Source organism: Micromys minutus, assembly GCF_963924665.1.
Source record: "Micromys minutus genome assembly, chromosome: 25".
Classification (NCBI taxonomy): domain Eukaryota; kingdom Metazoa; phylum Chordata; class Mammalia; order Rodentia; family Muridae; genus Micromys; species Micromys minutus.
This window is the reverse complement of record NC_137960.1, coordinates 2,851,198-2,864,876: the sequence shown is the minus strand read 5'-3', so window position 1 is coordinate 2,864,876 and position 13,679 is coordinate 2,851,198. Positions and strand designations below refer to the sequence as shown.

The following is a 13,679-nucleotide window of genomic DNA, read 5'->3' as shown; positions in this document are numbered from 1 at the left end:
AGAACAGCGTGACTCAGGCCTGGCACCGTGCCAGAGACAGACCCAGACAGACGCATCCCTGCCCACCAGCACCCAGGACCTGGCTGTAGTCAGCAGCCAGCCTGCCGCTCCCAGGAACTCCCAGGTCAGATCTCTGCATCCCCCCTGCCCACACCACACACACAAGAGGAAATGTTGGCAAAATATTTTATTGCTGCCATCCCTGTTTGGTGGAACACTGGGGGCTGAAGGGTGGAGTGGGGGGTTGTCACAGCATCTTCTGGAACAGGGCGATGGCCTCCTCCACCTTCCTGAGCTCTGCCTCTGTCTGTTGCAACTGGGGGTGAAGAGGTGTGTATGGTGATGACCCATGCCCAAGGAGACCAAACACCCAGAGAGCAGAGGAGCCGGGCTGGTGAGACCCTCTGCAGCACACCCACTTCCGTCAAGACCCTCCTCTAGAGCGCTCCTTTTCCCGAGTACCCGGTGACAAAGGGCCTTGGAGCACACACACACAACCCTGCCTGGGACCCCACCGTGCAGGAGCCCACAGGCTGCCTGGCCACATACTGCCCTCTTCACTGTGCGGTGAAAAGACAACACAGAGGGCCCGGAAAAGAGCACTCAGTGTAGCGCGTGCTCCCACGTGCTGGGCCTCCTCGGAAGACTCGAGAGGCCAGGGTCTTGGGGGATTCCACACCAGGAGACAAACTGACTTTCTGGGTGAGCCTAGGCGGCTAAGCAGGGACAGGCACTATACTTAGGGCTCCAATGCCACAGGGGTCCCAGGGTCCTAGCAGCTGGGCTTGCTGAGAACGGGGGCATAACCGTGGATACCCCACCACACACCTTCGCTTCATCTGCCTCCTGGACCTCAAGGGGGACCTTCGCTGCGTAACCAGGGGCAGCACGGCGCTCCTGCAGCCGCTGAGCCTGTCGCTGTGCCTCACTTCGCTTGGCCTGCAGCTTGCCCAACTCCCGGGCTGGGTCCACTAGGCCCTGCAGCTGCAGGTGGATGGAGCAACGGTCTGAAGCCACAGCCACAGCGCAGCCCTGCGGTGCAGGAGCACCCAGGGCCAGGACGGCCACCACGCCCGCACTGGCCAGGGCCTGCACATAGCCGGACACTGCCGAGGCCAAGGCACCTGTGGCCTCATCAGCTACTTCCAGGAAGCCTGCAGACGGGAGAGGGAGAAAAGTGAAGCCTGGCTACAGCCAGTCTGGGTTCCCCGGGGCCCTGGAGGACATGGGAGAGGTGGACACAGGCCTGAGCCTTACAGTCGGGCCTGGTCCGGGTCAGGTTGTAGTCGGCACGCAGAGAGCGCACAGCTCTAGTGGTGCTCAGCGCTAGTTCAAGAGCAGCTTCAGCTTCAGGGTCCTTCCAGGAGCACTGTGAGGCAGAGTGGGGGAAGGGGAGCACTGTGAGGCAGAGTGGGGGAAGGGGAGCACTGTGAGGCAGAGTGGGGGAAGGGGAGCACTGTGAGGCAGAGTGGGGGAAGGGGAGCACTGTGAGGCCCAGTGGGGGAAGGGGAGCACTGTGAGGCAGAGTGGGGGAAGGGGAGCACTGTGAGGCAGAGTGGGGGAAGGGGAGCACTGTGAGGCAGTGGGGGAAGGGGAGCACTGTGAGGCCCAGTGGGGACACTAACCATAAGGCTGAATGAGGGTAAAGGGACGGCTTGGGAGGGCAGCAGCATGCCCTCTAGGCCACACGTCATACCTCTGAGGGCTCTGGGTAGGGGGTGACACAGAGGCTAGCAGGAGCTTTTGGTGTCCGCCGGGGCAGTCTCTGGAATAGCTCCTCTGTGACAAAGGGCATGAAGGGTGAGAGCAGCCTCAGGCCGACATCCAGGCAGGTGTAGAGGGTCTGCCGAGCACACTCCGCTGCCACCGGGTCCACTCCGTTCAGCACGGGCTTTAGGCACTCCTAGGGATAGGAGGCAGAAGGCTCAGGGTCAGGTCCCACCTGGAGCTCCCCCTGTCCCCCATGAGGACTGGAAAAACAAAAGGTGAACTCAAGTCTCAGAGCCAGCCCGAGGTCAGAACGGCAGGTCCTAGGCCCCGCCCCAGCTACTCACCAAGTAGACATCACAGAGCTCATAGAGCCAAAAGCTGTACTGGGCGGTGGTGATGGCGGGGAAATCGTAAGCCTGGAAGCCTTCATTGCTGAGCCGCACGGCCTCAGTTAGCCGGCTAAGGATCCAGCGGTCCACCAGGCTCTCACGCCCTCCAGGCTTGGGGAAGAAAAATATCAGTCAGTCGGCCACATTACCAGGGCAGGGAGCCACCTCCCACAGGACCTTCAGGGGACAGCAGTCTTGGCACACTGGGACCATGCTGACACTTGAGTGGAGGTACAGCCTGTGTGCTGGCAAAGATGGCCGCCAACCAGACCCTCACCTTGGAGGTTGGTGAGGGCACAAAGCCCTTCCCAAGGCCGCGCAGAGCAAACTTGGTGGCATTCCAGAGTTTGTTGCAGAAGTGACGGTACCCCAGGATCCTGTTCACATCCAGGTTGATGTCTCGACCTAGGGGAGGGATGAATGTGATTCCACTCCATTCTCTCTCTGAGGGGTCCTCTGCAGGCCCAAGGTGGAGGAGAGCTCAGGTTTTAAGAAGACAGGTAATTAAGGGAGAACAGGAGACCACACCTTGGGATGTGTAGGCACAGAGTCCAAAGCGTAGGGCATCAGTGCCGCACTCAGGAATCCCTGCTGGAAAGTCGGCCCTCTGCAGAGGAAACAGTGGTCAGGTTGCCCACCGGCTGCAGCCCACCCCTGCCCACCGGCTGCAGCCCACCGCTGGGGCATGCCCCTTACCTGCCCTTCTTTGGCTTTTTCCACCTCACTGGGATCCAGGTTGCTGTTCAGTAGTTGGTCATGGAGACCCTAGGGAGGAGATGGAGGCATCAGATTGTCCCAGCCACACTGCAAACTTGCTCCTAGCTAACCCACTGAGTGCCCCACCTGCAGGGAAACTCCATGGATGACGTCCAGGGGGTCGATGACATTGCCAAGAGACTTGCTCATCTTCCTGCCGTGAGCGTCACGTACAATTGCGTGGAGATAGACCTGGGGGCACGTGACAAACAGCACAGTGAGGCCATGGCCTCCCAGTCTGCCCCTGGGAATCATGGGTTCCTACAGGCCCTACTAGCTCCGGGCCTCAGTGTGTCTGACAAGTGCTTCTCCTCTGTGAAGAAGCAGCCCGGGGCCAGACCCAAAGCTAACCTTAGCCAATAGTCACCCAAGAAGGAAGGTAAGACATGGGGGGCAAGGACTTAGCCATCTTCACACCTCTCTAAAGGGCAGCTTCCCCGTGAGCTTCAGGCCAAGCATGACCATCCGGGCCACCCAGAAGAAGAGGATGTCATGGCCGGTCTCCAGCAGGGTCCCAGGGTAGAACACACTGAGATCTTCTGACTGGGGGAAGACGATGGTATGCATGTTAGCCAAGCATTCCCTTTCGAGCCCACCCCCTTCACTTTAGGAGCATACCTGATTGGGCCAGCCAAAAATGGAGAAGGGAAAGAGACCAGATGAGAACCAGGTGTCCAATACATCCTCATCTGGAAGAAACCAAATGTCAGAGATTAGAGGGATCAGAATAGAAGGACAGAATCCCAAATGTCCCCATCCTCCGAGCCCTTCCCTGCCTTGCTGAAGGCTGATCTTGTCAGGGGACACTCCAAACTCCCGTGCTGCCTTCTCTCGGGCCTCTGCTTCAGTGCGTCCGCTTACCCAGTACCGCCCATCAGGGTCCTAACAGAGAGGGTTATCAAAAAGGCTTCCTTTGCTTTGCCCAGATCCCGCTGCCAACCGAGGGCCCAACAAACCACAGCCAGGCAACATCTAGCTCCAGCCTTTCTCACCTCCCCAGGGGGTACCGCTGGGTCATGGACGGTGATAAAGTAGGCAGGGATTCGGTGGCCCCACCACAGCTGCCGAGAGATGCACCAGTCTCTACAAACATCGAGGGGTCAGTCAGGGTGCTGTCTGTGTCCCTCAGCAGCTCGTCCTCCCTACCCAGGGGCAATACACACCGGATGTTGTCCATCCAAGAATGCCAGGTGCGTTGATGGGCCTCAGGCAGTATGCGGAGGTCACCCCGGGTCACGGCAGCACTGGCAGCCTGAGCCATCTCCCCACAGCGCACGTACCACTGTGGCCTTAGCAGAGGCTCCACCACATCCTTGGAGCGGCTGCAGGAGGAAGAGGGTCATAGAGAGGAAGCCATGTGTTGAACACACAGAGGAACCCCACCCTTCCCCACCTGTGCTGTCCCCAGTCTCACTTGCAAAGCGGCACCACCATGGGGTTGTCCTTGATGCCACGGAACAGGCCCTGCTCCTTCAGTGCCGCCAGCACAGCCTTCCTGGCCTCAAACCTGGGCATGCCCTGGATGGAAAAGGCCTCATCATGGCCATGTCCAAGTAACTCTGCCTCCCACAGAGGGCCCCAAGTCCAGGTATCCTCACCAGGAAAGGGGGAGGCACATTGACAAGGGCACCCTTTGAGTCCATGATGCTAATGGCCTGGAGCCCATGTCGCTGCCCAACCTCATAGTCGTTCTGGTCATGGGCCGGAGTGATCTTCACAGCACCTAGAGGACACAGGGTGTGCCAGGGTTCCACTGCATGTTGGAGGTGCCCTCCCACACCCCTCAGAGTGAAGGGTGTGTGTGGCACTCTGGGGTCCGCTCCCTAACACACTTTCTTATATCCAGCTCCAGTCCTTTCTCCCAATAGGCCATGGTCACTGCTCACCGGTGCCAAACTCCATGTCCACAAAGTCATCGAAGACGATGGGAAGGCTCCGGGACAAGAACGGATGGACAACAAGCTTTCCTTTTAAATGCTTAAGACAGAGGGAAACGTCAAGATTGACAGGGGGCGGGGCACACGGGCCTCACCCCGGCAGAGCCTATCCTGAGCCAGCACCCACCCCAGAACACAGGCTGAGTGCCCCTGCCCACCTGGTATCTGGGATCTTTGGGGTGCACAGCTACAGCCACGTCTCCCAGCATCGTCTCAATCCGAGTTGTTGCTACCACTACCTCCTCGTTGCTATCTGGGGTGACAGAAGGCTCTGTGTTTGAGCTCCCTCCTACTCCCCACCCTTCCCAGCCCACATCCTAGTGATCTTAGCTCCCACCTGAGCCTTGGACCTTGTAGGCAAAGGACACGAGGACCCCAAACTCCACCTTCTCCTTGTAGCCAGGCACAGAGAGCAGGGTGCGGCCTGTCAGCTCCTTCTTATCCACCTGTGAGATGGGTGTTTAGAGAAGTGGGCCAGGCCCGGGCTAGAGAAGACGAGGGAGACGGGCTGTGGGCAGAAGCATACCTCAATGTCAGAGATGGCAGAGTTGAGGGTGCAGGACCAGTTGACCAGGCGGGTGCTGCGGTAGATGACCCCTTCTTCATGGAGTCTGACAAAAGCCTCTGTCACAGCTGCTGACAATTTCTAGGGTGAAGAAGTAAAAGTCAAGAGAAATCTTGGTGCCTGGAGGCCAAGGAGGATGCCCCAGGCGGGGGCGGGGGGCAGGGAGTCCACCAGGCCTGTCCTACAGTCCTTCACCCAGCACAGAGCCCCCAGGACAGTTCCTGTTTTGGTAGTAGTTATGGGAGACCTAGGGTAGGCCATGAGCCTGGTGATGCCGGGACAGCAAGGATTGCAGCTAGGGTCTGGGCCAGGAGCTGATGGCTGCATCCTCCTGGAGGAGGGGAGTCTACCCATGAGCACCCCGCCCTGCCCGTTCTGCCTACATACAGGATCCATGGTGAAGCACGCTCGATCCCAGTCCAAGGAGCTGCCAAGTTTCTTTAACTGGTGGTAAATCCTGTCACCCTTCCTGGAAGTGGACAGAGTCCAGGATAAGCCTTCGGCCACCGGTGGGTGGTGGGTAGTGGGGGACTCGCTTGTCCCACTGAAGGTGACAAATTTCACCCTTTGGCCAACCCCGTGTGAAGGGCTGCAGCATCCATGGGGCTGCTATACTCACTCGGTTTTCCACTTCCAGACCTCCTGCAGAAAGGCTTCACGGCCCAGCTGGTGCCGGTTCACACCCCGCTCTTTCCAGAGCTTCTTTTCCACCACCACCTGGGTGGCAATGCCCGCATGGTCACAGCCTGGGTTCCATAGGGTGGTTTCCCCCCGCATACGGTGCCTGTGGAACACATGAGGGCCAGAGGGTGAGCCAGGCGAGTAGAGCCCGAGGATTCGTGGATGCTAAAGGAAGGGTGGAGTGAAGCCCTCATTCTGAAGTCAGGCAGTGAGAAAGGACGTGGAAGATCAGCAGAACAATCAGTAAAAAGAACAGAGGTCTCACCCAGCCAGAGGGCTAAGCACAAGACGGTCCTAGGAACAAAGCCACGGATAGGAACAAACTTCATCACAGGGACCCAGGCAGATCACTCAAGAGGTCTTGCTCCTCTCCCCCCCCACTGTCCTAAGAGCCGTTACACACTGAAGTGCCCGACAGGGAAACAGGACAGGGATGGGCACACGCCTCTCGAGATCCCCAGACATGCTCTTCAGCAGAACAGCATGATGCCTGTGCCCCTGTAAATGAGCAAACCCTCAGTTCACAAGTGACATCAGCAGGGGAAGAGACACACTGTGGTAAGGGAGGACACATAAGGCCAAATTTTCTTGGCAAAGTTAGAAACGATGTAGGGAAGGACTGGAAGGGACTGAAGAACACATCTCTCATCTGTAAGACACTGCTGTTAGTTTTTATGTGTGCACATGCGAGTGTGCGTGTGTGCACGTGAAAGCCAGAGTGTAAACTGGAGCTTCAGTCCCTGCCTTCCACCCTGAGCTGTGGACTCTTGTTCACCCGTGTACCAAGCTTAGCTGGAGTAAGCTGTCAACGCTCTTCGCTGCTTCTGCGACTGCAGACGTGCACTCAGCCTGACACACGTCCTGTGGATTCAAGCTCAGGTGTGCCTATTTCTGCAGCAAGGTCTTTATCCACTGAGCCACCTCCACAGCTCCCTCCCACATGTTCCAGGACCATGATCAATACACAATAAAGTGAATATTATATTTATGCCTGCTTATCGCACTATACTCAGATATTCTGTGGAAAAGGATTGTAGCAAGTCTGCTCTCTGTAATTATAGACAGCAAGAAGTCGCCCTTACAAACACCTCAGAAAGCATTAAGATACTTTACAAACTTTAATATGCTTTGAGGAACCAGGTGGTGGTGGTGCACACCTTTAATCTCATTGCCCAGGAGGCATAGGCAAACTGAGTTTGAGGCTAGCCTGGTCTACATAGCAAGTTCTAAGACAGACCGCAACTCAAAAAAAGAAAAAGAAAAGCGCCTTTTGGTATCATTACTGTTAAAAATAAATCTGGGTAGAGCACCTCATGCATGAAATTCTTACACTTGTTAGGGAAATGCAGCAGTGTGTCAGGAGTTCAAGGCCAGCCTTGGTCATTTACCTCAATGCCATTTTGGGCTACTGAAACCAGAAAACAGGAAATCAAAACACCAAAGGCCAAAAACAAAACAAAACAAATGGGGTCGGGAGACGGTGGCTCAGAGAGACATTTCAGTTGTGAACACTGGCTGAGGGTCTCAAGGACTCAGCTTCTCTTCCCAGCTCCACACGACTGCTCACAACTATGTAACTCCAGTCCAAAGGGATGGCTGTGCATTGCACACAAAGGGATACCCAGACATGAATGCAGGCACAACACTAGTGCACATAAAATAGAAAACAAAGTGAGCAGATAAATCCATAGCTAAACTCCAGGGCATGCGCCTGCAGTACCAGCTGAGAAAAGGAAGGGCCGCTAAGCCAGGAGCTGCAGGCCAGCCTAGCCAACATACACAGCCTCAGCGCAGGAACAGTTAAGAGAGCACTGGCTGCTTGTCCAGGGGACTCAGGTTCAAAGCCCAGCACCCACATGGTGGCTCACACATCTGTAACTGTAGTTCCTAGAGATCCAATTCCCTCCTCTGGCCTCTGCAGGCACAAAGCACACATATGGTACACAGACATATATGTAAAAAAACAAACAAACAAACAAACAAACAAACAAACACTATTCACATACTCAGTAGAAATTTAAATTAAGGACTGGAGAGATGGCTCAGTGGTTAAGAGCACTGACTGTCCTTCCAGAGGTCCTGAGTTCAAATCCCAGCAACCACATGGCGGCTCACAACCATCTGTAATGGGATCTGATGCCCTCTTCTGGTGGGTCTGAGGACAGTGTACTCATATACATAAAATAATCTTTTAAATTTTTTTAATTAAAAAAATATGAAGACAGTCTCCATATAAGAACAAGTAAACATGTCCAAGACAGAAACTGTTGAATGTTAGAAGAAAGTTTAGGAACAACTTTTGTGTCTTTGCTCTTGAGTCTTTTGGCTATGGTCTCACTACATAGCCCAGGCTAGCCTTGAGCTGTCCTCGCTCCTGCCAGCCTTGCCATTGCACCTGACTGTATAGCTTCTTTCACGTTTTGAATGAGTGTTCGGCTACCCGAATGTGTCGTGTGTGTCCTGCAGAGGACTTATACAGAAAAGTAAGGTTAAGGGGCCTGACAGTCACCAAACCCAGGAAGTCTACAGGAGCACAGGGTTCTTACTGCTGAGCCACAGCTCCAACTCTGAGTTACAACTTTGCTGGTTAGAGTTAAATCTTCCCTATTAAAAAAAAGGAAGGAAGGAAGGAAGGAAGGAAGGAAGGAAGGAAGGAAGGGGGGTTGGGGAGATGGCTCAGTGATTATTAAGAACATGTGCTGCTCTTCCAAAGAGCCAGAATTCAATTTCCAGCTCCACATCAGATGGCTCACAAACACCCAACACCCTTGGCTTCTTCCAGCATCTGCACGCATGTGCCCAGACCTACAGAAGTGCACATATAACTTAAGTAAGAGTTTTAAAATCAAATAAATAGGAAGAAAGACTCAGGTAGAGTTAACATGGGAAGCCGAGGAAGATGGATCTCTGTGAGTTCAAGGCCAGCCTGGTCTAGGGTCCAGGACAACAGAGTTAAACTTATAGTAAGACCATGTCTTGAAAACAAAAACTACTACTTCACCCTAAGCATTGAGGGCATCGTGTATTGTGGAAAGAACACCGAATCCCTATACACTACGTGGATACACACGCAGACAGCCAGGACTCCATTCTGGAAGGGAGGAGGCCTGGGTGGGAAGATCAGGAGATGTGTGTTTCAACAACAGTCTGCTCATGCCTTTGTTAAGACCCAGAGGAATTCGGCCGCAGACCAATGGTGAGGCTCTAGGGTAGACTACTCAGTGTATACAGGCCATGGGCCCAATCCCAGCACCCCGACAATGGGGAACCTGTGGAATTCAGCTGCACGACAGATGACCGAATAGGAAATACTGCTGAACGCTCAGAGGAGCAAGAGGGAAAGCCACACCTGAGGGGCCGGACAAGGCCAGCGTGGCTTTGAGCCTAGCCAGTGGAGAGGACGGAGCCAAGCAGGGCAGAGGAGCTCACCATCGAGTCAGGGAGTCCTGGATGGCGTTGGTGAGCGCGTGGCCCAGGTGCAGGGAACCTGTCACGTTGGGGGGTGGGATGCACATCATGAAGACACCTCGGGGATTTGGTGCTGACACGCTAGGACGCTGGTGGTGGAGAAGGAGGGGCAATGCTAAAGCCTACGGCATCCTCGGGTGGCCCCTTCCCAGGCAACGGGTCCTACAGTCCTGCCCCTGTCCACCTCCAGCCCCGAGGGCCTAGGCAGTAGCAACCACTCACCCCGTACTCTGGTTTGAAGAAGCCCTGCCGCTCCCACCAAGGGTACCAGGCAGCCTCCACATACTGAGGGCTGTAGGAGTCGGGCATGGTGCCACTCACATCTGGAGGAGGAAAAGGGCTCAGTAAAGCCAGAGAGCCACAAGTTAGGATACTAGGGACAGGCTGTCTGCCAACCCTCCCTCACTACGCAGGGCAGAAGCCGGGACACGCACAGCAGAGACAACGGAGTCCCTCCCCAGCCAGTACCTTTCTTCTCTCCAGCTGGAGTAGGGAGGTCATAGGTAATGACCCCAGGGTCACGCTTCTCCTTCTTCTCTGGTTTTGGTTTCTTCTGTTCAGAAGACACAGACCCAAACATGAGCCACCTCAACACGGCTCCACCCACTCCTGCTCAGCCCCTGGCCCTCCTACCTCCCCGCGTGGGGGCCCACCCGCTCCTGCTCAGCCCTGGCCCTCCTACCTCCCCGCGTGGGGGCTGCTGCTGCTGGGTCTTCTGCTTCTGCTGGAACTTCTCTAGTTTCTCCCGCTTCTTTGCTTCTTTCTTGAGCTGAGCAGCTGTCTTTTGGGGTGCAGTGATCTCAGAGCCTGGAGAGAGGCACAGAAATCCAGACTCAGGTTTCTGGGGACCCTCTGTGAACAGTGCTAAATCTCTGATCATCTCTGACCTTCACCTCCCACAGCCTCCACACCCAATGGCCCAGAGATTTCCAAGATAAAAGGGCCCCTTGTCCCTCCCCTGCTGCCTCCATCCTCACCTGGTTGTTGAGTGACAGACCTGGCCCCCGTGTACAAGGCCACTTCTCCCAGAACAGCCCGGAATTCCGGCTGCTGGACACACGTGTTAAACCAGCGGGTCACATTACCCCAGGTCCGGCGGGCAGAAGGGTCTAGAACCTGAGAGAAACCAAACCCGTTACTTCAGTCATCTAACGGGCATGCACTTGTCCCTCCCAAGCTCCCGTGACTCACGTGTCGGAAGGGCAGCAGCAAGGCTGTTACAGCAGCCACGTCGGCCAGAGTGGGAGCATCCCCAGCCAGGTAGGTGTGCAGCCGAAGCCACTCCTCCAAGGGCTTCAAGGCCTTGCTCAGGGCCCCAAGGGCAGCCTACCAGGAAAGGAAAGGGACATGACACGGCTTACATCCCGGTGGTCCTCACCTCCCTAATGCCGAGACCCTTTAATACAGATCTTCATGTTGTGCTGATCCCCTAACCATAAATATTTCTGTTGCTACTTCATGACTGTAACCTTGCCATGGTAATGAATCATAATATAAATATGTCTTCCAAAGTTTTTCTTAGGCAACCTCTGTGAAAGGGTCATTTCAACCCCCTCAGAAGGGTCCTGACCTGTGCAAGGTTAAGACACTATTCCACCCCATCCATGACCTTCCCTGACTCAAGCTACGGATTCCTCCCTCATTCAAATGGTCATTATGAAAAAGCCGCTTGCCTTTAATCTTCTCACAAGGCAAAGGTGGGGAACCCGTCTTTAAAGCTAGCCTAGTCTTCACAACTAGCCCGAATAGTTAAGACCCTGTCTCAAAGCAACAAACAACACTGTCTGGTTCAAAGTTCAGTAGAAGAGTATTTAGCATAGCACATAGATATGGTTAAGAAGGATGGCCACTCTTACAGAGGCCCCAGGTTTGGTTCCTGCAACCACACAGTGGTGCACAACAGACTGGAATCCCAGTTACAGACAACACTTGGTTACATGGCCCCAGAGTCCCTGGGCACTAGGCACACTTGTGTACGTGTATACACACACACACACACACACACACACACACACACACACACACACGCACACACGCACGCAGGCAAAACACACAACATAAAAATGGAATACATGCAAGTATTCTGTGTATGATTTACCCCAACAAGTTGCCACTGAACACTTAAGTTTATGCGTCCAAGGAAACATCAGGCTCTAGAGTTAGAGGAGTGTGTGAAGCAACCCTGCCAGGCCTGGGCATCAACAAATAGATTCCGCTGAGAAAAGCACAAACGAGCAAACCTATGAAGCACTACCCCACAGGGAGGCAGAAATGAGGCTCTTAGACCTTATTAGCCGGTCGGTTGATAGAAGCTGGCCAGGGTCTGTGCGGTTCCTTCATCCCCCACTGAAGTGATATTAAGGATACACCATGCACTCCCTTGCCCTGTAGTTAAGGCACATGTCTACCCTGGAAGGCTCACAGGAACAATCCGGGGGGTTATCTGTTCTCTCCCTTCCCCTCCTCAACTTCACGACTTCGCTAACTCCTCCCAGCAGCTATCTTCTCCCCCAGTCGTTCCTACAGCTCACATCTAGCACCAGGGCCTTGACAATTGGTAAAATGTCCCCAACCAAACTGGCCGTAGGTAAGTCTGTGGGGACATCTTGACCAATGATTATGTGGAGAGCCAGTCCATTGTAGACGGTACCGAGTAGCGAAGTATAAGAAAGCAACCTGAACAAGCTGTGGAGAGCAAGCCATCAGTTTCTGCCTCCAGCCTGACTTCAACGCAAGACCGTCAGAGACTTAGGAATGCATGGCACACCAGTGCGTCCCAAGCCATTCAGCTAGTGAGACTTTTAACACACACACTCCAAAACCAAAAGTAAAAACACCAAAACCACGCTCCCAGGCACTCGTCTATCACACACCCCCGGAAGAAGGGATTACATCACCTCCCATTCTCAGACAAAGTTACAAAGGTTCAAGAACTTAAAGTGTTTCCAAAGTTACTACACCAGGTGGCAAACTGAAATTCGACCGCCTGACAACCTACTTCCTTCCTCTGGATTCTTTCCCATCCTGTTTACCCTCTCACCTGGGGGTCCTGAGTAGGACCTCGAAGTCCTAGGGCAGGCAGGGTCGCCCCGCAGGCAGCTGGTATGAGCTCCGTGTCGGCATAACTGACCCACTGTTGGACCAGGACAGCTGCCCGGCTGCCCCCGGGTCCCCCCAAGCCTGCCGGCCACAGCAGCTGAGCTACAGCCGAGGCCCCCCACACCCACAGGCCGCCCGGCCCCTGCTCTAGGGCGGGCAGGCGAGGCGGGGGGAATGGAGTCCGGCTGCTCGGGGGAGGCTGCAGGCAGATGCGGGGGTGAGGACCTCCCCACCCGGGACCGTCACCAGCTTCCCCGTAGCGGGCAGCGATGAGGGCTCGGAGGCTGGGGAAGGCGTCGGGGTGGGGAGAGACGTAGAGGATGGACATGGCTGTGCAGGGTCCGAACGCGGCGGAGTGACCTGAGGAGAAACCGGGCAGGTAGAGGAGGGGACGTGAGCACGTGCGCCAAGGCACGCAGGCGCCCGGCCCGGCCCTAGGCCTAGCGGAGCAGCCGCGAGCAGCGCCTGGAGGAGGAGGCGGGACCCCGATCGCCCGCCTTCCCCGGGGTGTGAGAGGGGAGTTCGCGCCGCGTGTACATACTGATGGCGGCGATCACACTTGGCCGGGAGATCTCCTCGACCGGCCACGGCCGCGGCCCCACAGGGCGGCCGGGGAGGAGGTGGCGGGCGGCGGAGGCAGCTCTCCCTCTACGGGAGAGCGCGGCCGGGACAGCGGCACCCACGTGTCCCCCTTTGTGACAGCGCGCGTTTCCGGGCCCGGGTCCTCGCGGGGCGGCCGGGCCCCGCCTGCGCGATCCCGAGGGTCCGTGCTCTGCCCACCGCGGCCGGACGGGCCGGGGAGGGGCGAGGGTGGCTCGCGCGGCTGGGGGACGGGAACGCGCGTGCGGGGACGAGCCTGAGCCTGGGACAGGCGCCGCCGCGGGCAGCCCGGGGTCCTCGGGTCAGGCGCCGCCGCGGGCAGCCCGGGGTCCTCGGGCCTGGTGCGCGCGGGAATCCGAAAACTCAGTTACCTGCGGCGCTGGGTTTGTCCCAGCCTGCGGCCTCTTGCGGGACAGGCTGCGAGCAGTGCCTGCCTGTCGGGGGCCATCGCTGTAGGGAATAAAGGTTAGAAGT

The 13,679-nt window shown here is 56.1% G+C and overlaps 1 protein-coding gene across 1 annotated transcript; it reads right to left on the bottom strand.

Moving 5' to 3' along the window:
- Positions 1 to 177: 177 nt before the first annotated feature.
- Positions 178 to 13,441, bottom strand: VARS1 (valyl-tRNA synthetase 1). The gene is made up of 30 exons (XM_080937616.1): positions 13,147 to 13,441; positions 12,547 to 12,965; positions 10,698 to 10,832; positions 10,484 to 10,622; positions 10,189 to 10,313; positions 9,975 to 10,059; positions 9,729 to 9,829; positions 9,468 to 9,595; positions 5,977 to 6,141; positions 5,745 to 5,826; positions 5,319 to 5,438; positions 5,130 to 5,238; positions 4,951 to 5,045; positions 4,742 to 4,832; positions 4,454 to 4,578; positions 4,270 to 4,373; positions 4,019 to 4,177; positions 3,848 to 3,938; positions 3,632 to 3,737; positions 3,474 to 3,544; positions 3,273 to 3,398; positions 2,943 to 3,047; positions 2,796 to 2,864; positions 2,628 to 2,706; positions 2,377 to 2,504; positions 2,055 to 2,210; positions 1,697 to 1,903; positions 1,258 to 1,369; positions 829 to 1,154; positions 178 to 316 (listed from the first exon to the last, which is right to left on the bottom strand). The coding sequence occupies exons 2-30, from the start codon at positions 12,931 to 12,933 to the stop codon at positions 248 to 250; spliced, it is 3,795 nt and encodes a 1,264-aa protein (XP_080793742.1). The 5' UTR covers positions 12,934 to 12,965; positions 13,147 to 13,441; the 3' UTR covers positions 178 to 247.
- Positions 13,442 to 13,679: the final 238 nt, after the last annotated feature.